Below are 27,500 nucleotides of genomic sequence, written 5' to 3' on the forward strand. Positions count from 1 at the left end.
CTGAGCCACTCTCCTGAGCCACTCTGCTGAGCCACTCTCCTGAGCCACTCTGCTGAGCCACTCTCCTGAGCCACTTTCCGCATTGAACTGTTCAGTCAAGGAGGACCTCTGCTGTTTCCTGAAACCGTTTTCAAGAATCAGTCCTCTTCTGAAAGTAAAGAAAACAAGCTGGGTGAAAGGACATCCTATCCATTCCTAAGTTAATAAAAACTAAAACTGCAGCATTCATTCTCATATACCTTCATGTGTGTGGATATAGACGCACAGAAGAGCAACCCGCAAAGCCATCTAACTACTCACCAAAGCTATAACACAACCATTGCACGGGTTTCATTGGCTGGAGACAACAGTCTGACTCCTAGTCAAGACAGACAGCCCTAAATATCTAATACCCCCAGCCAACACACTCTTGTTCAGAAACACATGTTCTCAAAGACAGAAACCCAAATTTGCCTTCCCTAAGAGAGTGGGTGTGTAAGTTTCAAAGCCCTGAGCAAGTAGAGGAAGAATGGTGACTGGGTGGAGACTGGATGTTAAATATATCAACAGAGCCTTCTGGACTTGGTGATGCAAAACTAATTAAATGATCTAATAGAGTGACTCAGGGCAAGCCTTTGCGTGTAACATCGGGCCTGGTTTCGGGTCTAGCTTCAGAGACATGGAAACTGGCTCAGTCAAATGACTTAAACATCCTGGGAGTTCACTGCCTCATCTGTAAAACAGAGGTGATGATAACAGGGCCTTCAAGAGTGGATGTGTACAGGTCAAAGACGAAAACACAGAGAGTCAGTGTGTATGGACTAAAGAAGGGAACACGGAGAAATCTGCTTATCCCTAGCCCATCTTAGGTACTGAATAAACATTAGCTGTAATTACTAGCTACTGGAATGTTCTGCAGCAGATGGGCAGCAGTTTGGGGAGTGTGTCGATGACCAGCAATGTTATGGTGTAGAGGTGTGAACGCCATCCAGCTGTGCCCTGGACATTGTCTGTAGTTAGTGTCTCCTATGTGATGGACAGTGGGCTCTCCCGATATGTCTTCCCTGTAGCATTTTACATTTCTCGCTTCTACAATTAAAGTTCATATCCAAGAGATCTGTGCTAAAAATGCCTACAATGTATACCCCAAATCATAATGGTACATAAAGATGTAAGTTAACACTGAAAAAGTCATAGGAAATCAGTTGCTAAGCATAGGTACAAAAGGACTACAAAACGGACTCCATGATAAATCATGTATTTTATCTTCAGTAATGCCTCTTCGGAGGCTGCTTTCTGATGCCTTCATGCCTATATTTTTAAACATAATAGAGCCTTGGAAAACAGTTTACTCCTAGTTATATCTAAAAACACCTCCACCTTCACCTCACCTCCTGGACCATAGCTGTTCCCCATATTGTATGCTGTCCCATCTGGGTCATAGTGAGGATGTGCAGTCGCTCCATTCACAGCAATGAATTTGCTCCAGTCCACCTGCAGGTTTAAGGCCACGTGAGAGTTGTAAATGTTACACAATAGATCTTTAATAGCATAAAGTAGCATAGATCACAGAAGCATGTCATCTATGTTGAAAGTACATATGATCTGAGAAACCTTGGAGAAATCTAATCACTTTTCCTACTAAGGACAAAGAAACAGATGAAAAGTCGAAACGATAAAAACCAGCAGTGCCACAGCCGCCACCAAAATAAATAAATAAATAAATAAATAAATAAATAATCTGTATGAGTTTATCTAATATCACAGCAAAGCTCAAAATAAGCATAACAATTAAAATCAAAAATAAAATCAACATTTTACACTGAGGTGGTAGGACACACCTGTAATCCCAGACCTTGAGAGACTGAGGCAGGAGGGTCACAAATTCAAAGCTGGCCTAAAGTACATGGTAAATTCCAAGCCAAGCTGAACTACAGAGCAAGATACTGTATCAAAAACAAAATTGTCCTTAAATGTTATTACTTGATGTTTCAAGGCAACACGGGTCTATACAACTCTAGTCTGACAGTCACTATGCCTAGAAAGATTGCGAGCCTCTCAGGGCTATGTTCCTTACATCAGGTCCTTGTGGAAAACCAACCCCACAACCCATTATAATCCTGGTACAGGGTGATGGTAACCTAAATTAATGGATGCCTTTGTTTGGTGGGGATGAACCTCTGACTCCTTTAGCTGTCTAGATTCTACAAGGTTCTCTGAATAGAAAGAAAATTAGGATCTATTTTATTCACTTCGGGCCTACATGTTACCTTTTCTGTCCTTCCCAGCGTTTCAATGTCCACCTTATTCATAAAATTGGTCTCTGTGCTCATGTAGTAATCACCTTTGTACTGTACAAAGTTGACGTTGGTGTTGTCAGTCATAGCTGAAACCAGGTAGTAGACATTGAGAAAATTCCAGTGTCTAACCCCCCCCATATGAACATACAAACACACACACACACACACACACTGTGTATTTTTCAAGGGTTGGAGAAATGTCTCTAAACTTAAGAGCACATATTGCTCTTCCAGAGGACCTGAGTTCGGTTCCTAGCACCCACACAGAGCAGCTCACAACCACTGTAACACCAGCTCCATGGGATTCAACACCCTCTTCTGGCCTGCACGGGCACCTATCACAGACACATAAACATAAACAAAAATATATCTTTTAAAATGTATATTTTTCAAGATTTCTATTTGTATAGATACTTATTCAAAGAATGATCCCTGTCGTTTTAAGGGCTACTTACTAGGTGGCTCAAACCTTGACATGAAACGTTCAAAGATGCTCTTGCATGGGTCAGGAAGGGCCAGCGTGCCAAATTCTGAGATCAAAATTCTATCTCCATCACTGTTGGCCTTGTATGTATCACTCTGTAGAAACTTGCTTTTGTATGTCACTGTGCCCCTCTCCATTCTGAACTGGTGAAGCAAAGCCATTCCATCAAACCAATGATTGTATCTGCAAACGGGAGGAAGGAATGGGAGTTCACTTAGGAGTAAGAAAAGATGGGCCAAAATGAGTGGAGGGATATTTCTGCCATCCAAATATAAAGATAGTAGATGCAAGTGTCCCCAGAGCCACCCACACTCTCGGAGAACTTGAAATTATGGAATGATAGTGTTCTCAATTCCCTGGGCTACAACGGGAAGAGCAACTTGCATCCTCCTGACCCTTACCTTATGACCTATAACTCCTTTCAAAAATCTCCCATGGGCTGTCTCTGACTCTGTGGCCTGCCATTGGATCCCCTTCCCCTACCTGAACTGTCTTGTGGGGCCTCAGTGGGAAAGCATGTGTTTAGTTCTGCTGGGACTAGATGTCCCAGGGTGGTGTGGTCCCTGAGTAGGGCTTCCTCTTCTCTGAGGAGAAGGGGAGGGGATAATAGGGGAGGAATTTGTAATGGTGGTACTGGAAGGAGAAGAGGGGGCTATAATAGGGATGTAAGGTGAATTTAAAAAAAAAGAAAAGAAAAAGAAAAAGAAATCTCACTTTCCAATGGGCGCAAGTAAACGCCTACCATGATAAGCCCTAAGATAAGTCTGTTCTTTTCCCTGTGACTAAGAGGACAGAAAAAACTTGGCATTTCCCAAATCAGAATGCGTTCCTAAAGCGAAACATTTACCCTCATATCTTAAATGCATTACATTTTCTGTTTACTATAAATTTTCTTCTGTTTTCTTCTTTGCACTATCATTCAGCCCATATGATTATACAAAAAAATTGCCTAATAAAGTGATAGAGAGCAGTTAGCAAGACAGTAAAGGTGCTTGCCACCAAGCCTGGTGACCTGAACTCGATGCCCAGAAAGGAGAGAACATGGGATGAAAGGAGAGAACAGATTCCTGCATGCTGTCCTCTGACCCCCACACGTATGCCATAACACAGGTGAAAATGAAAACTAGAGCATGGAACATCAAAAAGCCTGTCAGCAAAAAATAAAATAAAAATTGTAGCCTTGTTTCAGGAGAGAAAAAAAATGGTTACCACAGCCAGTGAGTGTATTGATACATATCTGTGATCTCAACACCCGAGAAGTGGATGCAGGAGGATTGCAAATCTGAAGCCACCCTATCTCAAAAGCTTGATGCTGTCAGCATGAGCAAGGAAGGCTAACATTGTCAGAAAAGACAATGGCTCCTGAAGTTGGGGCTGGTCTCTGTTCACCCAGGCTCCAGTCAACATTACTCACAAGAGCCAAAAGACAGAAGCAGTTAGACGTATCTACTGATGCCTAAAACTGAACCAACTGTGGAGGTTCATGCATGTCACCCCAAAATACGCCACTTCAAGACGCTCCTCTGAGTCTGAAACACTTGAAGATTAGCAGCTGCAAGGTGAGCTCCGTGACATTCCATTTCCTCTCCAAAAGTGAGAAGTGAAACTCCTTAGTGTGGTGGGCTTTGGTGGAACACGCCTTTGATCTCACAGAGGCAGAGGCAGCCGAAATCTCTGAGTTCTCGGACAGCCTGGTCAACAAAGCCAGTTCCAGGACAGCCAGGACTGACCACAAAGAGGAAACCTGTCTCGAAAAACCAAGAAAAGAAAAATGAAAACCCCCCTCACGAACAACAGCCTTCCTGTATCAGAAGGAAGACAGTTGCCTCTGTGCCTGGAGACAGAGTAGAAGCGAAAAGAAAGCAGTCTAACCTCGCTAAACAAACACTCACGTGACAGTCCCTATCCCATGATTAATTATCCTGGCTCCCACCCATGTCACATTCTTAAAATTTACTTCTCTTGGTCCAACTACTACACAGGCTTTACCACCAAGTGATTCTTCAGATCCTCTGCCTGCCTCCCTCCCTCTCCTCCTCCCTCCCTCTCCCTTCCCCCACCCCCCTTCTCTTGGGTGTGTGTGTGTGTGTGTGTGTGTGTGTGTGTGTGCACGCGCACACGCACGCGCGCACATGTTGTTTGCATGTTTGTTACAGGGTCTCACTACACAACCCAGGCTGGCCTTGAACTTGCTATGTAGATGAAGCTAACTTCACACAAGTGATCTCCCTGCCCCAGCCTCCCACTCATTAGATTTTAGGCCAGTACACACTTAATGAGTCTTTCTTACATGGGTTCCCAAGTACATACAAACACTAGCAAACATAAGTTGTATGATTTTTTTCACTATTAATTCTCCCAATTGTTGATTTAATTCTTGGGTCTAGTGAAGACCAAGGGGATGAGAAGAAATTTTATCTCCTCTACAATACACTCTATGTTATTATCCACCATTGAAAAGGGAGGAAACCCTGTCATATGTCACAACACAGATGAACCTTGAGGATCACTGTGCTAAGTAAAATAAGCTAGTCATAAAAGAACAGACACTGTATGATCTACTGATATAAGGCTTCAAGGTAGGTGAGAGACAAGAAACTGCCAAGTCTGATGATCTGAATTTATCCCAGACTCCATATAGCCAGAGGACTCCTGAAAGCTGTCCTCTGAACTCCACATGCATGTGGTGGCATGTGAGTGTACACACACACACACACACACACACACACACACTTAGTACATGTATTTTAAATTTAGAATGAACTATTCCAAGTTTACAAAAACAGGACTGAGGTTTGTTAATGGACTTGGAGAATGGGACAAATTGCTGTTTAACTGGTTAGTTCCAATTTTGCAAGATGAGAAAATTCTGAAAATGTTTCACCATGTGACTACACATGACACTACTGAACTGTACAGTTAAAATGGCTGACCTTTCACTACTGAACTGTACAGTTAAAATGGTTAAGGTGTAGCTTTCACATGCTTAAATTGTGCCACATTTTTTATTAGTGTAGGGAAAGAAGAAAAATGTCCCTCTTAGTCCCGTGATTTCGGATACCATCTTTATCAGATGCCTAGCTTGGTAAGTTCAGTTTCTGGGTTTCCTCTTCTGTTACCTGTTCCCCTGTTCATGAACCACTGTCATAATGTGTCAATTGTAGAGGATTTACAATGCTGTTAATGTCTTATAGAACCCTAATAATTTTCATTTTCCTGTGTTCTTGATAACTCTTGCATATTTATTTCTCATATGAACTTCAATAATAACTAATTTCCTGTAAATAGCTTGTTGGAATTTTTTACTAATATCATATTGTAGCTATAAGAAATGGGAAATGTGCCTTTAAAGTGCCGTCCTTCTGTTCAAGAACAAGAGGTGGGTTTTCCATCTGTCCAAATGTGTCTTTCATCTCTAAGTATATATATATATATATATATACTTAATATATATACTTAATATATATACTTAATATATACATATATATACTTAATAAGTGTCTCTATTTCATCTGCCAAAAGTCACTCTGCTTAAACTTTCCATCTCTATCCATTCTAGTAATTCATATTCCCTAGAAAGTTATTCAAGGTTTTCAAATGTATTTGCATTGGGACCTATAAATCTCTTACAGTTTTTTTTTTCAGTTTCAATGGCTACTTCTCTGTTCTCTTGTGTTTGTGTATCTGTGCTTTACTACTTTTTCCCCACTATGTTATCTATGGATTTGTGCACTTTGATTTTCCTCCACTTTGAATCTCTCCCTAGGCCTCTATGCTCCTCCCCACCCACTGCAATCAGACTTCTAAAGAAACTCCTTTTTTTTTTTTTTTTTTTTTTTTTGCTTATTGGATATTTTCTTTATTTACACTTCAAATGTCATCCCTGTTCCTGGTTTCACCTCTGAAAACCCCCTCCCCCAACTCCTTTCCCTTCCCCTGCTCACCAACCCACCCACTCCAGCTTCCTGGCCCTGGCATTCCCCTACTCTGGGGCATAGAGCCTTCACAGGACCAAGGGCCTCTCCTCCCATTGATTTATGACTAGGCCATCCTAGCTACATATGCACCTAGAGCCATGAGTCTCACTATGTGTTTTCTTTGGTTGATGGTTCAGTCCCTGGGAACTCTGGGATTACTGGTTACTTCATATTGTTTTTCCTCCTAAGGGGCTGCAAACCCCTTCAGCTCCTTAGGTCCTTTCTCTAGCTCCTATATTGGGAACCCTGTGCTCAGTCCAATAGATGGCTGTGAACATCCACCTCTGTATTTGTCAGGCACTGGCAGAGCCTCTCAGGAGAGAGCTATATCAGGTTCCTGTCAGCAAGCACTTGTTGGCATCCACAATAGTGTCTGGGTTTGGAGATTGTATGTGGGATGGATCCCCAGGCAGGGCAGTCTCTGGATGGTTATTTCTTCAGTCTCTACTCCACACTTTTTGTCTCTGTAACTTCTTCTATGGGTATTTTGATCTCCCTTCTAAGAAGAATCAAAGTAACCACACTTTGGTCTTCCTTCTTCTTCAGTTTCATGTGGTTTGTGAATTGTATCTTGGGTATTCTGAGCTTCACATGCTCCACTATGTTCATAGCAGCCTTATTTATAATAGCCAGAAGCTGGAAAGAACCCCAGATGTCCCTCAACAGAGGAATGGATATAGAAAATGTGGTACATTTACACAATGGAGTGCTACTCGGCTATTAAAAACAATGAATTTATGAAGTTCTTAGGCAAATGGATGTATCTGGAGGATATCATCCTGAGTGAGGTAGCCCAATCACAAAAGAACACACATGATATCCACTCACTGATAAGTAATGAGTATTACTAAAGTAATATTCATTTAGGATTACTAAAGTAATACTCACTTACTAAAGTAATTCCTTAAAGGCCTCTTGCCTCAGCCTGCTCCCCCGCACTTCACACATGTATACCATTCAGTGGATACCAGGCTCCGCAAGTTAAAATATATGCAGTTATGAAATATACATCTTAAAAATATCCTGAGAGCTGGGCGTGGTGGCACATGCCTTTAATCCCAGCACTTGGGAGGCAGAGGCAGGCAGATTTCTGAGTTCAAGGCCAGCCTGGTCTACAAAGTGAGGGCCAGGACAGCCAGGGCTATACAGAGAAACCCTGACTTGAAAAACAAAAACAAACAAACAAACAAAAATCCTGAGAATGTCTCTTTCTCTTGGTCCTTGGCCTAGTTCCAAAAAACAGATGGAGAGGCATGATGGGATGTGACATCTGGGCACAGCCTCTGGTGTAGCTCACAAAGGAGAATGGTACTTGTTGGGGCAAGGGAAGAAAGCAAGGTATTAATTCTTAAGGTGCAGTGTTCAGTTCTGTAAAATGAAATGATGGTTGTAATGATGGTGGCACAACAGGTCGAATGGACTCAAAATGCCACCAAACTGTACCCTTCTTGGTAGTTATGACAGTAAGCTTATGGTAAGCATATATTGCTCAATTTTTAAAAGATAATAAGCCCTGGAATATCATCAACTCATAAAAAACTGATCTCCCTATTTTGTAGCAACCTAAGGGTATGACAGTGTGAGTTTTTAAGTGTGTGTGTGTATGTGTGTGTGCATGCATATCAGCTCCCCGGGCTTGTTAGCAAACACCTTTACTCACTGAGCTATCTTGCTGCTGTGATAGCAAAAATTTTTAAAAAGCAGAACAGAAAAATCTACTGATGATTGTAATCTTTTCTCATTGAATTTGGTTTTGATTTTTTTTATTTTACGTGTATTTTATTGCTTTCATGAACATACGTGCACCACATATGTATGCCTGATGATGCCTGGGGAGGTCAAAAGAGAGTTTCATCCACTGGAACTGAAGTTAGAGATGGTTGTAAGTTACCCTGTGGGTGCTGGGACTTGAACTCAGGTCTTCTGCAACAGCAACAAGTGCTATAAACCACTGTGCCATCTCTTCATGCCCCAAGATGACTGAAGCTTTAAAAAAAAAATAATAAGTCTACAGCAATAGTGGAGAAGACCAGCAGGGAGTGGCCTTACGTTGCTAAAGGTGATTGCAGTTAGGTAGTGCTTGCCGGTCTCCACTCTACCCCAAAAACTTTACTATAGTTGACATTTTTTTCATACAAAAATTATCTAACATTTAAAAGCATTACCGAGCAGACTATCTCCTAGCCATCTCTTCCCATCACTTCATATCCCTCTTATATACACCAAGAAATGGTATCCTAAAGACCGTTTGGGTTTTCACCCATTGTAGCTACTTATTGTTAGCTAAGTGCAGGCTACTCTTCAAGATATTGGGAACATTTGGATAAATCTGGAAGCTTCTCTGCCCTCATGGAATTTACATCCTAGTGGAGGAACACAGCTAACAGACATAGACAGAGAAAAGCAAACAAGGCTGGAGAGATGCCTCAGCAGTTCATAGTTCTTGTTGCTCTTACAGAGGACATAGGTTCCGTTCCCTGCACCTACATGGTGGCTCACAATCATCCATAGCTCCAGTTGCTGGGGATCCAGCACCCTCTTATGATCTCTGCAGTACCAGGCATATCCATGATATGTATACTTAAAATTGGGCAAAACACCCATAAAAAATAAAATAAATGATAAATGGGCAATTTTTAAAAAAAAATAAACAAACCAAGGGGATGAGCACTGGCAATAGGGGTTTTGCCAGCGCCAAAACCCTTTCTTTTCCTGCATCTTGGCAATGCAGAAAACTGTCAATGCAACCAACCTTGGTGGTTTTAGAATAAGAAGTCACAGGAAAAGTCACAGGAAAGTGAGATTTGAGTTGAAGTGAGGACAAAAACCAGTCCCGGGACATTAGGGAAGACAGGTAAGAAAGCATCCAGGATACTGAACACAGAAAAGGAAAACCTCAAAGAGAACCTGTGACAGGGAGAGTCAGGGTGGTAGAGGAAGAGGTAGAAGGAAGGGCACCTTCCTTCAGGACCTTGTGGTGAAATGTCTCAGTAGTATCAGAGATTCTTGCATGGCTCCCTTGGGACCATAAACCCAAAGAGAACTTCAAATTCACAACATGAACTGCGAGTGAGGAAGAAAAATTGCTTTAAAGAATACTTTTTTCCTCCTCTAGGCAACAATTTCCTTATCTGTATCCAAAGGGAAAGAGTTCCAGTAGTCATCTCGGAGATGAACGGGAGCGAATGCACGTTCTATAGACTCAAACCACATCATGAAGCCCACACTGTTCTCTAAAATCTAGGCTTACCTATCCTTCCCAAACTCAAACTTCCCAGGTCCAACTCGAAGTAGATAGCCATTAAGCCATTCAGGAATGTGTCCTCGGACCCGAGCAGAGACGGTGCTCAGAGTCTCCTCCACCGTGGTCAGCAGCGGGGCAATGCATGGCAGACTCTGCTTCGGCCCCAACATGGTTTCCTGGTGAGTATTCCCCACGTACTCCTTCAAAACTGTAAAAGAGAAGCAAAAAGTACATACATGTACACACATAGCCAAAAAAACATGCATGTATGCACACACACAAACAAGTACACACATATACATACACACATGTGCATACACACTCATGCATACATGCACACACACACACACACACACACACACACTGTTACAGGATCTCCAGTTAACATGCTTGTTCCCTCACAGACAATTCTATGAAATGGAAGTTTGAGGGAAGTGTGACCCTAAATTGCATAGTCTCCAAGCTCCTCTCTCCTCTTTCTCATTCTCAAGGTACCAGCATGGATTCTCCATTCTGAACCATACCAATCCTTAGCCGCAAGAGTAAAATCCTGTCCTATAATCAGGAGCTAAACATCATCCCTGTTACTTCATACTTAAAAGACTTCACGAGAAGGGACGCAGAAATGTGTGGTCAAATATAACTTTAGTTAGAACAAAGTTACTTGTAACTTTGGCTACAATCCTTTATTTCACAGAAGTTATTAGTGATATACGAGTCTAGACTAGAAAAATTAACAGGTCAACTTATCACAAGACATGAGATCTATGTTCCTTTTGCAATTTATTTTACAGTCTATGATCCAATTTCTTTGAAATATTAAATTTACAGTATGTGGGACCTTTTATTTCCCTAAATATGACAATTTAGTCAGGCTCATGCTCTTTGTTTTCCCAAATGACATTCATTTCACCCTAATGCCCTCCCCAAAGCCTCTCCCTAAGAAAATTATAGCTGAAGATGTAGATCCGAGGTAAAGTGCTTCTCCAACACCCACAGGCCCTGTGCTGGATTCCAACACTGAAAAATAAAGCCATATGAGAAGAATGTCCAGCAGTTGTGGCACACAGTTCATTATTCTCTGGTACAGGAGCTGAAATCCGAATTCCTAGACTCCCAGACTCTACTCCATACCTAATATATTGTCTCTGGGGTAAGACAAGCAGGAAGCAAAAAGCAGGAATGATAGGTGGTATCAGAGGTCTTAAGAAAATGCTTTGAAAAAAAGCAAAGAGAAATCTAGACTTTCTTTACTCTTCTTTTGTAAACAGTGGTGAGTTTATCTTCTTCTCCCTTTAGATTAAGACTCCCTGATGAAATGTAGATTACCTATTTTACATAGAGTGAAACTGAACAGTCCAACTAGAGACACGTGAATTATAAATACTTTATGTTTTATGTCTTTGCACCATGTGTATGCCTGGTACCCTCAGAGGTCAGAAGTGGGTGTTGGATTCCGGGACACTGGCATTAAGAATGGTTGTAAGCTACCATGTGCATGCTGGGAATGAAACCCGAATCATTGAGAACAGCAGCCAGTGTTCTTAATCACTGAGCCATCTCTATGGCATCTTCATGTAAGATTATATTTACATCTCTGTCTGCTCCATGCTCCATGTTACTAACACTAGTACACTCAAACTTTTTATATGTAGTACTTGATATGGCTGCCACCGCCTCTTTATGCCTGTTTCCATTCTTAGCTTGGGAGATAAGCTATTCTAACATTTAATTGCTCTTTTAACTTTGCTTCCATTTAACTATACGGCTTCCCTAACTATATTGCTTCCTGTCAGCTTCTTTATTCATTAGCTGGTAACTTTAGGCAAACATCTTAATACTGCCAAACCTGAAGTTTTATCGAAGATAAAATAAGGGTTAAGAGAGGTTAATGATTCCTACTCAGCCCTCCCATCGTAATGAAATGCAATGATACTTAGCAAATGTTAATCTCCTCTACTGACCTCTTATCGCCATGGAAATGTCAAAGTATAACCTTGGACCTTTACCCTTTAATTTCAACATTGGCCCTTAGTAATCTCATCTTGATTCTTAAGTTCTCCAGTCATGTCTTCTGACCTGACTCTCAACTCTTTATCTCCTCTTCTGAATCAGCTCTTCCACCAGCAAACATCTCGCTTCAGTCTCTCTGTGGGCACTGAATTCATTGTGCTCACTCTCCTTACAACACAGTTCTTCTGACCCCAGTGGCACAGGCCAGTAGGGGAAATTTGAAAAAAGATGACTTTTGTGGCTTACGTATAAATTTCCCAGGCGCAAAATTCTGCATGGGTAACTCTATTTTCATCAGCCTCTCCCCTGGGGCTACACATTTTTTCCTATACTAAGCCCATCTTCCTCAGCCCTGGTACCTCAACTTCTCCTTCCTATGTGTCACTTCCTACTGCCTAACTCAGGCCCTTGACTCTTGGCAGCCTCTCAGTTGGAGTCTGGAAAGAGAAACTTAGTGAGGTGAGTTCCTGGAGCTACTGGACAATCTTAAGGGTTAGAGACCTCAGACAATTGCCTCCAGCTCTAAATAGCTCATCAGGTCTAGAGATCCTTATTTATCTGGATGAGCAGGGAAGATGCTTTTCCACCAGTGCAATAATGTGAACATTCAATATCCTACATGTGTATCTGGCTGCATCATTCATTCCTCCACGACTCACAAATCACTTGTAATTGTTGAAACTACCTGAGCAGGCAAGGCACTTAAAGACCTTGTATGGCCTCAGTCCACCCTAGCTGTTCACTCCAGCCTGGGTGGATTGCTCCCTAGTCTCATGACCATTCTATTCTCTTCACCTAGGATATTTCTCATCTCCTTCAGATGAAACTTGCATGCAACTCGACCTTCAAGTTCCAATTTCCGGGTCACCTGCTTCTTAAGCACCGAATTCCCATTTCTTCCCCATAACTTTGGATAGCTTTCTGGTGGCCCTTATCTTGCTGTCTTGTATGATAAAGGCCAGTGCACTTTCAACCTCTCCTAGCACTATTCTTTGAATACAAAGTCTAGCTATACTTCTCTGCTCCTAGCACCTAACATGCTGACTTACATACTAAACAGCACTAAGTGGTTAAATAACTTTATAATTAATGTGCATATTGGTGCCATTTCTGGCAGTTCTATATTAACCAATCACTGAAAAATAAATCTTTGAAGTAGTAACTATAATAGAAAGCTACAGAACAAAAAACCACAGGGTTTGAGACAGTTCCCCAGAATGCAAATAGGAGAACCAAACATTTGCATCAGAATACAACGCAGTGGTTTTTAGTTGGGAAAACTCAGGATAGAGAAAACCCCTTTGAGGCATCCAGGACAAATCAGATCTCTGGACTGAATCCTTCCCCAGTGCATCACATTAGCTGACTGAACACTGGCTGTTCCCACAACAATGAGTACACCAATCCTGTGGTTGGTAAACCAAGCTTGCTTTCACTTCACAGTGGCGGTGGCGTGCTGCCTGCATCACATAGAGGCTTCAGAAGCTTGCTATAATTAATCCTCAGGCCCCAGGCACAGCAGTCCAACTGCAGACTGGTAAGAAGTGGACCAGGAAAGGAACGGGTAGAGGGGGAAGTCCCCTACCTGGGCGATGGTACACTGCCACAGGAAGAACCCTGCAGCGTCAGGAAGGCTGCTGAGGAAGCGCAGAAACAGTTGAGAAATAGTATTTAACTCAGGTCTTGAGATTTCCAAATCTGCAGCCACTGGCCTTATTAAGTAAATAATGAGCCTGGGTTGTCCTTGGTTCTGAGATCGAATGGGACTGGAGGGGCGGGAAAAGGAGGGGCGGGGCCTCAAGACACTAACTTAGTCTCAGTTCTATGGCAAGTGTCCTAACCAACTCTAATCTTTGACATTAAAATTGGACCAATAGCAGCCTCCCTCCTTAACCATCCCTTATTGGAATTTGCCCCGACCTGCAGTTAAGTCCATGGAACCAGATTCAGGGGTTCATTGAGCAACTCTCCTCTGAATGATTCAGACAAAATGAAGTCTCAATTTAGACTGGCAGGCAATAGCTCACCCTTTTCCCTTTCTTCTCATCCCTTTTCTTTTACATTCATTAGGGGTTTTGGGGGGGGCATTGTTTTTGGTTTAATTTGGGTTGGGCTGGGTTTTCAAGACAGGGTCTTTCTGTGTAGTCCTGGCTGTCCAGGAGCTCTCTTTGTAGACCAGGCTGACCTCAAACTCACTGAGATCCACCTGCCTCTGCCTCCTGAGTGCTAAAATTATAGGTGATATTCATTAGTTTTATGAAAAGCATTCTCCTACAATAAAGCACAGACAGGAGACCATAAATACATATCACAATGCATAATTTTATTACTTTAACAAATATCTTTGAGAAGCTAAATAACAAACACTGCTAGGAAGCAAAAATAACAAAAAACAAGATTCAGCACCCCATTCCTGTCTTATTGTTTTTTCCTTTTAATTCCAGCAATCTATGCAGAGTAGCTGGAACTCTGAGAGCTCAAGGACGACAGCCTGGTCTACATAGTGAGTTCTAGGCCATCCAGGGTTACATAGATCCTGCCTCAAACAAACGTGTAACTTGATAGAATGAAAATTTATAAGTTTACAAGCATCCAGGTAAAAAGATACTGCCTAATTTAAAAATACAAATTCCTTGTGGTACCCTATGTTATGTTAGAAAATATACAGAAAAGACCAAATTGTCTATATGATAAAAAGTGGACATAGATTTTTTTTTGGATCCAACTAATATAGCTATATATTATATAGATTATTTTGAATAAAATCATAACTGTACTTTATTTGAATCAAAGCAGGAATTTTTCATCTGATAAGAGATCCTCTAGTACAGCATTTCTCAAACCTGTGGATCATGACTCCTTTGGGCTCAGACAACCCTTTCACAGGAGTCTCCTAAGACAATCAGGAAACACTGATATTTACATCATGATTCATAATAGTAGCAAAATTAGTTATGAATCAAAAATAAAAATAATTTTATGTTGGGAGTCACAACAACATGAGGAAATGTAATGAAGAGTTGCAGCATTTGGAAGGCTGAGAACCACTTCTCTAGACCAAATTCAACTTCATATTATCATAAGATTGGAGTGGCCTGCCGAAGCCATGTTTAAGCCATGATCTCCTGAGTTCCACATTACTAATTTCCATATCATCCACTCTAGCTAAAGCTTCTAAATATAATTCATAAACTTTATATAATTCATAAACAAGTTATGAAGTCTAGACACTCATCAATGTCAAATCAATGTGGTTAATAGGTAAAAAGCCACTTTACAGCCATACTTGGTGGTATATAATCTTACTGTTGATACTAGGGAGGTTGAGGCAGGTATACCATGAATTCACCTGGATTCCATATAGCACGACACTTAAAAAATAAAGAAATAGCCAGGTTACAGTAACTTCCAGTTTTTATTTTTATCATAAGAAAATATTTTAAGCCAAATTTTTATTAGTCAAATATAATGGCTAAAAGTAAAAATAATCAAATGGAAATATTAAATAGCAGTAGCACACTGTTATATTTTATTATATGTTAAAAAACTGGACAAAATTCCTTTAATGTTTTAATGTTCTTTTATAATCCTGGTCAAGAAAAACATTTTAAAACTATCTCAAACATCATCTGCTATTTAAACAAATATTGTTAAGCATAATCAAATTAACAGAGTCCTCTTTCATAGTTTAAGAAGGACTAAACAATTTAGGAGTAAATGATAAAAAAAAGAACATGCATATAATTTTTAATTTACATTTTTATATAATGTGCCAAATATCTGACCCTCAAAAGAAATATTACATACTTCATATTAATATCTATCTTAAAACCCCTTTTAAATTTAGAAAAAGTTACAGTTTAATGCATGTTTTCTCTAGCAAGAAGAACACAGCAGTAACAGGAACAACTTTCAGCTGCCATAGGCACATTACTTGTGCAGGGTGTTGGCAATCACTGTAAACCTCTGCTTCAGGAACTCTCTTTTTTGTACTAGAAAGTTTTCAATAATATTGGCTTCTTTGAAGAGTCCATCTATCTCATCGATGTAAGATGCATCTACTGCTGCTCTTTCACTAATAGGGGGAAAGTTGATATTAAAACAAGTTATGAAGTCTAGACACATCATCAATGTCATATTCTTTAAGCTTTATCTGTTAGCTATTTCATTTTCATGGCTTTGTCCACAAGAGAGCCCCATTAATTTACTTATATTCTTCAGGATAAGTTAAAGCCGTCTAGAAAATATTTTGAATTATTTAAAACACACAAAGTGTATCTTATGCTCTATAACTCTAATAACAAATTACATAAATTATTAAAATTAAACTATTATTCAGGTATAGTAACTATCAAGTAGCTTATAAAGCACCTTATAATACTTCATATTCTCAGACCAATATTTAGATTCAGCCTTCAAATATATAGTGATAAAATATAAATATATGAAATATGTATTTTTACTCTAACCTCATTAATTTCACCAAATAATAGCAGTCCCAAAGAGATATCTGTATAAAATATAGAAAACACTATCATCTAGAGACCAAGATATATCAACTCTGGTATTAGCACTAGAAATGAAGTTGGAACAAGTTAGGGATTACTCCCTTAAAATAACCAATGCATCTATTGTAAGGAATTGAGACAGAATTGTAAAACTTCAAATTTTTAGGTACATTTTTCACTATTAAGTTTTCAGGAAAAAGGGTTTTCTCACCACCACAACAACAACAAAAAAAACTTTAAAAATACCATAATTACTTGCCTTAAAATCTTTGCATATGTAGACAACATCAGATTAATTTCTTTGCTCATATCTGTTCAAAAAATGGAGTATGTTGTAAAATCTATCTTCTGTGTGAAACAATCAATATACATAAAATAAGCACTGTTTATACATCACCGCTCAAATCCTTCTCCAGAGCTTCCTCTTTATAAAAGAGTCCAGAAGACTCAGAGAGAGATGACTCTGATTTTCCAAGAGAGGATACCTGTGGACTATCAGACACCTGAGGCTAAAAAAAGAAAGGAAATAGATCAATGGTAAGATTTTTAAGACACATACATTCTATTTAAAAAGCAAACTGAACATTTTTCAGAAGGGCTGGGGACATGGTTTTGTATAACAGTGTTTGTCTAGCACACTTATGGCTGTAGGTTCAACCCCCAGTACTTCAGAATTAAAAATGAAACTCTATGTTTGGGGTTGAGAGCTAGTTCAGAAGCCAAGCACTGGACTAGATTCCACCACTGGAAAAGAAAAGTACCAAGGAAAAAAATACTAGAGATGCATACCAGTAATTTAAATGTTTATCATCAAAGAATCCTTTAAACATAAGAGACATCTTGCTCAAATGCTAAATTTCATTTAGATTTTGATAATGACTATTAACTTAATAAAAAAGGCCTTGTATCTTGCACCAGTGAATATTATAATAATATGATAACTGTAATTTAAACAACAGCCAAATGGTTGCACAATTTTGCAATATAGACTGGCAGATAGCTCAACAGTGAACAAAAGCACTTACCCTAAAATCTGAAGATCTGAGTACAATTCCCAGACCTGCCTATAAGAATTTTACTCATCTTAGCAAATAATTATGCATGTAAAGTTCCATGTACTAAAAAGATATGGACCCACTCCGGTTACATTTAAGGCCATACACTACCAAGAAGAAATCCCCATGTAGACTGTTAAAGGTCTGTTCTTAGTGAAAAAGTTAAATGGAATCAACATAGTTCCTGCTAGGACAACCCTACCTCTGAGGCTGTGAGAACTCTAAATTCTACTCATCGATGGCACTTTCTTGTGGAAAACAAACTTCAGAAATAGATAAAATACAGTAAGAGGCTCCAGGGGCATAAAACTTACTTCCGATTCTCTTGCCCTCTTGCAGTTTCTAGAGTCGGGTTTTACAAGGTGGTTTGCCATCATTCTCTGGAGACACAAACTATAACGTTTAGAGAAATCCCAAATATAAGTATTAAATCAACACTACAGTTCTCTTCTTTTGTGTCCTTTCCCCACTTCTGTTATTAATTTCTGCTCTCCCTGGTGTGCCTCCTAAAATTAATTTCTCCCCTCTCTAATTTATCCTACCTCTCAAAACTCTTTGTTCGAAAACCCTCTGGTTCAGTAAACTCAAGTTTCATCACATAGCATCCAAGGTCCTCCATCATCTGAAACCAACTTACTAACTATACAATTTTCAACTACCAGCCTATATAAAAGGAGCTCAACTAACCTCATTGGCAAGTCTATCTTGTCTCAGCACTTAGAACATTTAAGATTCTTCTATCTTTATACATTTTTAATGTTAAAATTAGAGGCTAGAGCTCCCCTCTTTCTGTTCTTCCTTCTTTCCAAAAGAAATAGGCAGAGATGGCTGACCACATTTAAACAAAACTGGTCTATCCCAGAAACAAGACCTCTTCATTCTTCTAGTCAGAGATTGTTTCTATTGTTCTACCCTTACCTTAACATGCCATCAAACTGCTTTGCCATAAATTCTGAAGCTACTGTCCTAGGAATCTGAACAATTAAGGTTCAAACACGAAAAGACATTGGAACTTAAAAGCATGGACTCTACACCTTAGAGTTGAAGAACTATTTACATTTTCTTTCTTTCTTTCTTTCTTTCTTTCTGACATGGAGGTTAGACAGGGTTTCTTCTTTGTGTAGCCCTGGCTATCCTGGAACTCACTCTGTAGACCAGGCTAGCCTCAAACTCAGGAGATTCACTTGCCTCTGCCTCCTGAGTGCTGAGATTAAAGGCATTTCCTACATACCCAGCTCTGTTACTTTTAAACACCATGAGTTAGATAACTGTAGAGAGTCTGAGTATATAGAGTGTGTGTGTGTGTGTGTGTGTATATATATATATATATATATATANACANATATATATATATATATAATGCATATGATGGAAACAAAAGCAACCACAGATTATAAAGATGTTTCTAAATACTGCACAGTACTTCTGCATGCCTACCATTATCTTCACAGTACTAAGCCAAAGTGTGTGTGTGTATATGTGTATGCATGTGTGTATATACACACACATATATATACATATATATACATATATATATATATGTATATATATATATATATATATGAATGCACTGTTCCTAAAGAGTAGAAAATAAATTTCAGAGACACCAATCCAAGGAAAAGAACTTCCTCTTTTAGTTTTCCCTTCTCTTCTTCTTCTTTCCTATTTTAAACTAACAGAACATATACACACATCCGATAAAACTTCTATAATTACGTAATTCTGTTATTTGTAAAAGTGGTTTCTGTCCTAATTTAAGACTCCTGGATAGTCTTGAGTCTGCGTTAACAGGCTCGTCCTCACCCTGTGAAGACATCAGTGCCCTGCGACCGCGGCCATCAGAAGCATCGCCCTGTGCAACAGTTCGCTGTTTTGCTTTTTTTTCCCCCCTGCGGCAGTAGTTGGTTCGGCTTCGGGATTTCTGGGACTGAGACTCGCCACACAAAGCAAGCTAGCCTGGGACTCCCTGGGTAGCCGAGGCTGGATTCTAACTCGCGGCAATCCTCCTGTCCCTGTGCCCCCGAGTGCTGGGACGCCTGGCATACTGTCTCTTGACGCCATTTCCCGCCTCTTCCTCTCACCTCCCTCACATCTGCGACCCCACGCCAGGCCCCAGGCCCGGAGAGGCTGCTCGCATCCCCACTCACTGCTTTCTTTCACACTCGCCACGTCCCCGTCCGTAGTGCACGCATGCACGCGTGCTCACCCTCTGGCCCCACTCGCTATCGGAGATTCGGCCACAACCTGCCGCCTCAGAGCCACAGCACGCGCGTGAGGGCTTCACGCCCCTCTGCGCAGGCGCCGAGTGCGAGTGCGCGGCTCCCAGCAGGCAGCGCGTGAGAGCCACGTGACAGCCTCGCGGGCTGATCAACCTGCAGCCGCGCTTCCCTTTAGTTCCCGCCTTTTTCCTCCCGACTTGGAATCTTCGAGAAACCCTAAGGGTCCCTTCCCACACTGTGGAGAAGTTAGAGTGAGCATCAAAGCTGGTCTCTGGGAAGGAGAGGAGTGTTGCTCTGGGAGGCGGGGCCTGGGCCTGGGCCAGGAATCTCAGCAGATGAGCATGAAATATTTCCCACCGGCTGCTCGCAGGAAGGAACATGCTTGGACTCAGCCGGTTCCTCCAGCCTACATGCTCTGGCAGTGTCCCTCTTTGTCCTTGGTGCTACCAAACTCCCCAAGTCACACCCTTAAAGAAAATAGTTTATGAATTAAAAAAAAAAAAAAAAAACTCAGTTAATTTGTCAGACCTAATTAGCCTTCAGAAAGTATTTAGTAACTCGCATGGATCATACGCTCGTGACTTTACTTTTATTGGGCACTGTCACACCCCGACTTTGACCTGCAGTTTCACAGACTTCCTAAACTCTTTCCAGTTAGTCGACCTGGTGCAGAACCAAGTGTATTGCCTCATAAAACAAAGGTGAATGGCATGCCTCCAGGAACTCTGGGCGCATACTTTTACATTTTAGAAGTTTGTTGTTAATATGAACTGACCAGTACCCCCTGAGCTCATGTCTCTAGCTGCATATGTAGCAGATGATGGCCTAATCGGCCGTCATTGGGAAGAGAGGCCCCTTGGTCTTGCAAACTTTATATGACCCAGCACAGGGGAATGCTAGGGCCAAGAAGTGGGAGTGAGTGGGTAGGGGAGCAGGGGCCGGGGGGAGGGTATAGGGAACTTTTGGGATAGCATTTGAAATGTAAATAAAGAAAATATCTAATATAAAAAAACATTAAAAAAAGAAGTTTGTTGTTTAACATGTGGGGCTTTGGTTTTTGTTTTTTTCCTTTTGTTTATTTAAAGGTTAGCATCAAGGCTGGGAAGTGAGCAGAGATATAGAGCATTGGCCCAACTAGAATGTCCCCTGCTCAATATGGTAGGTGGCAGGGTACTTGAAAGTTTATTATCTGTGTTGAAATTTTTACTATGTGTAGTATGATAATGGGAAAGAGTTATACATTTTTCATAAAGTTGATTATGGTCATTTTACAGGACTTTCCTGGTCTTGGGTTCATTCTCCAGCACCCATAAACCAGTGCATAAACCATGTAATTTCAGCACTAGGGGGGTGGAGACTAGAGAATAAGTTTAAGGTCATCATTTGCTACTTTTGAGGCTATCCTGGAAAACATGAGATCTTATCAAAGTTTTTTTTTTTTTTTTGATCCCTTAGAAGAATCCATTTGAAGACTATGGCTTTTCTACTCTATTTTTGTATAAACATGAAAATGTAAGGATTTAACATTTTTTAGCTTTATATTTTAGCTTTATATTTATATTTAACTTTATACTTAGCAAATATAAAGTTCTCCACCAGTATTTATTTTGTTTTGTTTTGTTTTCTTGTGTGTTTTGGAGGCAGCCATGCTTTCTAATCCAGGGTAGACTGAAATGTATAATCTTCTTGCTTCGGTCTTAACTATTCTATATTATTAATCATTAGCACGGTTATTTTTTAAAGTCCATTAAATCAAAAAGTCTGGGTGATGTTGTATTATTATCTTCATATTGTAATATATCTAAACAGATAATTATCTATTTGGTTCTTAAAATATTTCAAAGAAAAAAGACCTAGTGCATAAATTTTTACCAGACTAAAACATATTTTTTTGTTTTAATGTTACCTTCATTGTATGATAAATGAATATGAAAGGGTATGGAGGGTTATGGTTAGCCAGTGCCTTAGTGTCTTCCAATGACTGTCAACAAGTCTATAAAATACACAGGGAACAGAAACGTATAGCTTATTCTATATCATAGAAAAAGAAAAAACCATGTATCAAAGTCCCATAACAGAAATGTACAAATTGTTACTGTACATCCCTAGAGCTAGAAGAAGCTTTCTGGCATCTGCTTCTGATCTGTGGTTGTGTGTGCTGGAGATTGGACCCAAAGCCTTTTTCTTACTAGCTGAATGCTCTACAGCTGGGCTAACACTTCTGATCATTCTGTGTGACTCTACTTCATTCAGTCTTTTGGATCACCTGGAGAATGAAAAGTTGCTATTTCAAACTCAGTCACACTGGTGTTTCTACCACATTCTTTAAAATGTTAGTTTTCCTTCTGGTAATCCATCTCACCAAGCCCCTCCAGCCATCTCACTACACACTTCCTCTGTAATCATAGCTATGGACATGATGTTTTTATGACTTTAGGAAATGAAAACTGTACCCTGCTTTTAAAAAAAAAAGACAAAACTTCAAAACTACCTTCTTACACAGCATTTTATTTGCTAACTTTAGAAGCTCTCATACAACTTCTGTACTGGCAAAAAACAAACAAACAAAAAACCCCACTTTGCTAATTCCATTGCTAACAAAGCAACAATTTAGCTGTGTACAAGTTAAAAAAAAAGTCCCTAAGAAATATTGCTATTAGCTGGGCAGTGATGGTGCATGCCTTTAATCCCAGCACTTGGGAGGCAGAGGCAGGTGGATTTCTGAGTTCGAGGTCAGCCTGGTCTACAGAGTGAGTTCTAGGACAGCCAGGGCTACACGTAGAAACCCCATCTCAAAAGAGAGAGGGGGTAGGGAAAGAAGAGAAAAGAAAAGAAAAGAGAAAAGAAAAGAAATATTGCTATTATTTCAAGGCTATATTTATACTCAGTTCTTTCGAAATAACACTTTAGAATTCTATATCAATGAGTTGGTTGGAAGACTATATCAATGAGTTAAAGAAGAGCCTTAAAAATAATCATATTTCATATATTTTAAGTCAGAAATTTGCCATTATTCTAGGAATATCTGTTTTGAGTCTGTGTTAGGAGAGGGGAGCCTGCAGATGTTCCAGTGCTACAATATGCATGTGGCAGCAAGGGGAAGCCTAGGATGTCTTTGCCTCTGCATAACCCAGGCTACCCAGCCCTGGGGCTTCTGGGGCTCCTCCTGTCTCCACTTCTCATTTCCTCTAAGTACACTGGGATTAGATGCTAAAGCTACTGTGTCCAGCTTTTAGTCAAGTTTCTTATTCAAAAAAGTTCTGATGGTGGGGCTGAGGAGAGAACTCAGCTAGTAAAGTTCTAGCCACACAAGTATGACCTGCATACAACTAATAAATAATAATGCCTGGCATAGGGCCAGTGAGATGGCTCGACACGTAAAGCCACTTCCTGCCAAGCCTAACAGCCCAAGTTCAGTCCCTGGGGCACACATGCTGTAAGGAGCAAATCTACTCCTGCAAGTTCTCCTCTGACCTCCGTATATGTACCATGGCACATGCAAACCCTCCACACACACATACACACACACACACAGAGAGACAGAGACAGACAGAGAAAAGAAAACAATTCTTTAAATGTCACACACTTGTAATCCCAGCACTGGGTGGCAGTGATAGTCAGCTCCCTGGGTCTCACTAGTTCATCTGCTTAGCTAGCCAAATCATGTGAACTCTACATCCTAGGGAGAGACTCTGTCTCAAAAACCCATTATGGATAGTTCTGAGAACAACACTTGAAATTGGTCTCTGCCTCTACTTGAATGTACAACTCCCTCACACCCACATACACACACACACACACACACACACACACACACACACACACACACAAAGGAAAAAGTATAATGCTATAGATTATAACACTGTAGTTATCTCATGGTAGTGGGAAAACTTTACAAAATGGGGCTGTTTCCAGGCCACTGAGAAGTAAATCTGAAGAGCTTCTAGAAAGTGTCATGTGACACCGTGTTGAGCCTGGGAAAGTAGAATCCTGAATAAGACCTTAAAGAGGAAGAAAGAAAGTACTATACAAAAGTTATTTTATTCCCTCCCCCCATAATATATTTTATATATAATGGCTATAGTATAAAAATTACTACAGTATGACTTGTTCAGTGGTTTTAGCTAAAAAAAAAATTTCATGCTGAAGTGTGCAAGAGCCTCAAAACCTACAAGCTGCTATGAGAAAGGATGCTCTAACCAACCAAGCCAGTTCGTTTTCTTACACTGTACTCGCCTGACTTTCTGAAAGAGGCATGGTCCCAGCTTTTACAGAAGAGATGGTTCACTGAATAGTAACATTTACCATAAAGGAAATGCCTGTGTTTTCTAACATTTTTCTTCAAATTTCTTGTGTCCTGGAAACCAGGCACCATGTGGAGGCGGGCCTGAGGCGTGCCAGGGGCAGTCTCCTCCCTTTGCCGGCCCTCTTCCTCATTCTTGTGCCTTGGTATCACAGGCACAGGGAGCTGGACCTGGTGGGGGTTCTCTGTGGATCCATGCTTTCTGTACTCCTGCCTGCTGGCTCCAGCTGCTGACAGGACTGACATCTTCTGCAACCTCCAGGATCAGGAAAAAGAAAGCCGCCTCGAATCTTCCAAATCACTTCCTCTTGGCCCAGGTAAGATGTGTCTCTCTTTATTCGGGCACACTGGCGTGACGGTAATCACAGAACGGACAGAAGCAGACAGCAGGTTGGTTTTCTCTATCTTTTTTCGATGTGGGAGAGTGTCAACTCAGGACAGAGATTCTCTTTTCTCTCTTGAAAACTATTAAGGACCCTGAAGAACTTTTGTTTCCCTTGGCTACTTACCATACTATTGTCATGCACTGTGTTAGAAAGTAAAGCTGAGAAATTTTAAAAAGTTATCTAGTGGGATTTTTGTAAATATATCACATATATTCTTAAATAACATTTTTAAAGACAGCCATCTATCCTGGACATTTTATAGCCTTTTGTATATTTGCAAATCCCAATGAAAGGAAGCAGGGTTCTTCTCGCTTTGTCTTCAGACCGTTGCAATGGTACACAGAATTCGCCTCTAATACTATCTTGTCCACTTGTAAGAGCAGGAGATCTACAAAGCAAACAGCATCCAGGATGACTAGAAACAGCTTGGGCTACTCTGTGAATCACTAAGAACCTCTGCTTTGGAACGCTGAATCAAGCTTTTCTTTCAAGGAAGCCTCAAATCCAAACTAGTTCTCAAAAAGCAAACAAGCCCTTGTGCGAAGCTGATAGTCGGTGAGCGCCACGTGATAAGACTTGGGCTGCTCTGTGCTTGGATAACATGATAAGATTCCCCAGCAAGACTTTATTTCTCAGGGGAAGGGCTGAATAAATAAATGATCTTCTATTTTGAAGTCATATAACAAAACCAATTAAGACATCCTTAATCTCTTTACTTTCTGCCTGCTTTCAGCTGGCCAAATCCTATGCCAGGATCCTTCAGAATATCTTCCTCTCTGCCTGTGCCTTTCCATTGCTGTTAACATCACAGTTTGGGTCTCCCATAAAACCTTCCATCTTCTCCTGCTCACTTCAGGATAGAATGCTCCACCTGCCACCCCACCCCACCCCAACCATACCTCTGTTCCCCTCCCACACAGGAGGAGGGAATATGGAACACCCAGTCTTCTTTCACACACACGAATTCCAAGCCTGTGAGCTGCACTTAACCTTTTTTTTTTTTTTAATCAAGCCTATATTAAGTATGCCTGTCATTAATGATCTAATTTCCTGTTGTGTTCTATCCCTATCCCTTCTACATCCCAAATACATACATTTGTAAGATGGAGCAATTGTCAAGGGTTAACTGACATGCCAAACTGAAATATCACCTGGCCAGTGAGATAGCTCAGCAGGAAAAGTGCTGTGTCAATGCCTGCTTTCCTGAGATTCATGCATGGATCCCTTATAAAGATAGAAGATGTCCCTGACTTACACACACACACACACACACACACACACACACACACACACACGCGCGCGCGTTTTGGATTGGTTTAGTTTGGTTGGTTGGGTTGTTTGTTTGGTTTGAGACAGGGCCTCACTATGTATATAGCTTTGGCTCTCTATGTAGGCAAGGGTGGCCTCTTACAGAGGTCACGATGCTTGAATTAAAGGTGTGTGCTGCTACAGCTGGCTACAGTAAGGGTGTTTTTCTTAAAAAAGAACCGAAATGTTGAGTATTGGTCTTGCTGAAGCCAGATGACTTCCCACATGATTGTGGAAATTTAATCACACCTATTCCACAGAACTGGAGTTCCACAGACAGGACAAATGGGATCAGAGTCTCTTTTCAAGTTCAAGGCATTTTACTTTTAATACAATATTACTTTTTTAAACTCATAGCAATTTTAAATTACTGGGTGAATAATATTCTGTAGTTGTGTGTTGCCTTCCAGTAGTCCTCAAACTTCTTAAAGCTGGGAGGGACCCCTTAATATATCGCCTCACATTGTGGTGACCCCTAACCATAAGATCATGTTCATTGTTACTTCATAACTGTAGTTTTCTACTGTTATGAATTGTAATGTAAATATCCATGTTTGCCAGTGGTCTTAGGCGACCCCTTTGAAAGGGTGGTTCAACTCTCGAATGGGTTGAGACCCACAGGTTGAGAACTACTGTAAGAGGAAGTGGCTACTAGGACATTGGCCTCATATAAAAGGCTTTCCTGGCAACTTTAACTTTAGCCTAGAATTGCAGAATGCTGGGGCTGGAAAAAACTTACTTTTTTTCACGTTCAGCTTCCTTGTTTTTCAAATGAGGAAACTAAGACCCCCCAAAATTAAGTAACTTGCCCCAGGCAAAATTGGAACTCATGTGACCTAATTTTCATCATGATATTCTGTCATCTCTCTGTGAGCTAGTTTTCAAAGGCTTATACTACAACTTTTTTATTTTGAAGACCTAATTTTTCCTATATACTCCTGGAGGCTCTTTCTGAGAACATTAGGTGAAGGCTAGACAGATGACAAGGTTGGAAAAGGACTCAAGGGCCTGCATTCAATCTCCAAAACGCAAGCTTACAAAGCAAGCAAGCCAAGCTGTGCAGAGTTTGCACTCCCAATCTCAGGATGACAGAAACGGGTGGATCCTTGGAGCTTGCTAGCCATCCAGTCTAGCCAGCAGGCAAGTTCCAGAACACTGAGAGGTCCAGTCTCAAAAAACTGGGGTGTGGTCAGCAAGATGGCTCAGAGGATGAGTGTTTGCCACCAAGTCTGGCCCCAGAACTGACTTCTGCAAGTTGTCCTCTGACCTTAGACACACATACACACACACACACACACACACACACACAAAATATTTTTTCTTTACTTTTTAAAAGGATGATAGTACTTAATAATACCCACAATTGTCCTCTGACATATGAGTGTGGGCACACTCACAGACACACATGCACGTACATGTGCATGCATGGACATTTACACACACAAACATGTGCAAGAGATTACTAGATAAAATGTTCAAGGCATTCTTACCCACTGGGAACTGTATTTCATAGATTAGAATTGAGAAAGCAAAGAAACATGCACGAGAACGAATCAGAGGGGAAAAAAAAAACAGGAAGAGGAGTAAGAAGATGAGACTTGGCATCCTGACCCACTGAGAGCTAACAGGAGTGAAGCACAGCGAGTGAGATGGTCAGTAAATACAGAGAACAGAATTAACTAGGAAACCAGAAGAGTATTAGATCCATTTCTCTTCTTTCTTTT

General features: G+C 40.6%; 3 protein-coding genes across 8 annotated transcripts in view; 1 reads left to right on the forward strand and 2 right to left on the reverse strand.

Moving 5' to 3' along the window:
• The window catches only part of Bco2 (beta-carotene oxygenase 2), a 24,566-nt gene extending 10,869 nt beyond the window's left edge, over positions 1–13,697 (reverse strand). Inside the window, exons 1-5 of the mRNA XM_021207866.2 lie at positions 13,583–13,697; positions 9,991–10,192; positions 2,735–2,946; positions 2,250–2,365; positions 1,371–1,473 (exon numbers count right to left, since the gene is read on the reverse strand). Coding sequence (XP_021063525.1) covers positions 1,371–1,473; positions 2,250–2,365; positions 2,735–2,946; positions 9,991–10,154 — 595 coding nt within the window. The 5' untranslated portion in view covers positions 10,155–10,192; positions 13,583–13,697. The remainder of the gene's footprint in view (positions 1–1,370; positions 1,474–2,249; positions 2,366–2,734; positions 2,947–9,990; positions 10,193–13,582) is intronic.
• The window catches only part of Il18 (interleukin 18), a 27,540-nt gene continuing 13,291 nt past the window's right edge, over positions 13,252–27,500 (forward strand). For 2 of the 5 annotated variants that reach the window (XM_029543632.1, XM_021207590.2), the window contains exons 1-2: positions 13,252–13,534; positions 24,238–24,399. Coding sequence is in view for 1 of the 5 variants with exons in the window: in XM_029543629.1 (XP_029399489.1) it covers positions 20,919–20,937; positions 24,238–24,399 (181 nt within the window). In the remaining 4 variants the exon portion in view is untranslated. Of the gene's footprint in view, positions 13,535–14,441; positions 14,594–20,863; positions 20,938–24,237; positions 24,400–24,971; positions 25,024–27,500 lie in introns of those variants that run through there. The other 3 variants (XM_029543630.1, XM_029543629.1, XM_029543631.1) reach the window with 3 other exon arrangements.
• Positions 15,508–19,860, reverse strand: Tex12 (testis expressed 12). Of its 2 annotated transcripts, none has more exons than XM_021207983.1 (5): positions 19,767–19,851; positions 17,875–17,953; positions 16,903–17,014; positions 16,765–16,816; positions 15,508–16,072 (listed from the first exon to the last, which is right to left on the reverse strand). In XM_021207983.1, the coding sequence occupies exons 2-5, from the start codon at positions 17,935–17,937 to the stop codon at positions 15,928–15,930; spliced, it is 372 nt and encodes a 123-aa protein (XP_021063642.1). In that variant the 5' UTR covers positions 17,938–17,953; positions 19,767–19,851; the 3' UTR covers positions 15,508–15,927. The 2 variants fall into 2 exon arrangements, with proteins under 2 accessions (XP_021063642.1, XP_021063643.1); XM_021207984.1 differs by having other exon boundaries at positions 15,729–16,072; positions 17,875–17,940; positions 19,767–19,860.

This window comes from Mus pahari, chromosome 10 (assembly GCF_900095145.1).
Source record: "Mus pahari chromosome 10, PAHARI_EIJ_v1.1, whole genome shotgun sequence".
NCBI classification, from domain to species: Eukaryota; Metazoa; Chordata; class Mammalia; order Rodentia; family Muridae; genus Mus; species Mus pahari.

What these genes read in the sequence shown, in the direction of transcription:
- Tex12 (XM_021207983.1), bottom strand. Translation starts at nt 17,937, where the DNA reads ATGATGGCAAACCACCTTGTAAAACCCGACTCTAGAAACTGCAAGAGG. An exon ending in TCTGGAGAAGGATTTGAGCG is followed by an intron (nt 16,817 to 16,902) that starts GTGATGTATAAA and finishes TTTTTTGAACAG; the next exon opens with ATATGAGCAAAGAAATTAAT. An exon ending in ACATATGCAAAGATTTTAAG is followed by an intron (nt 16,073 to 16,764) that starts GCAAGTAATTAT and finishes TCCCCCTATTAG; the next exon opens with TGAAAGAGCAGCAGTAGATG.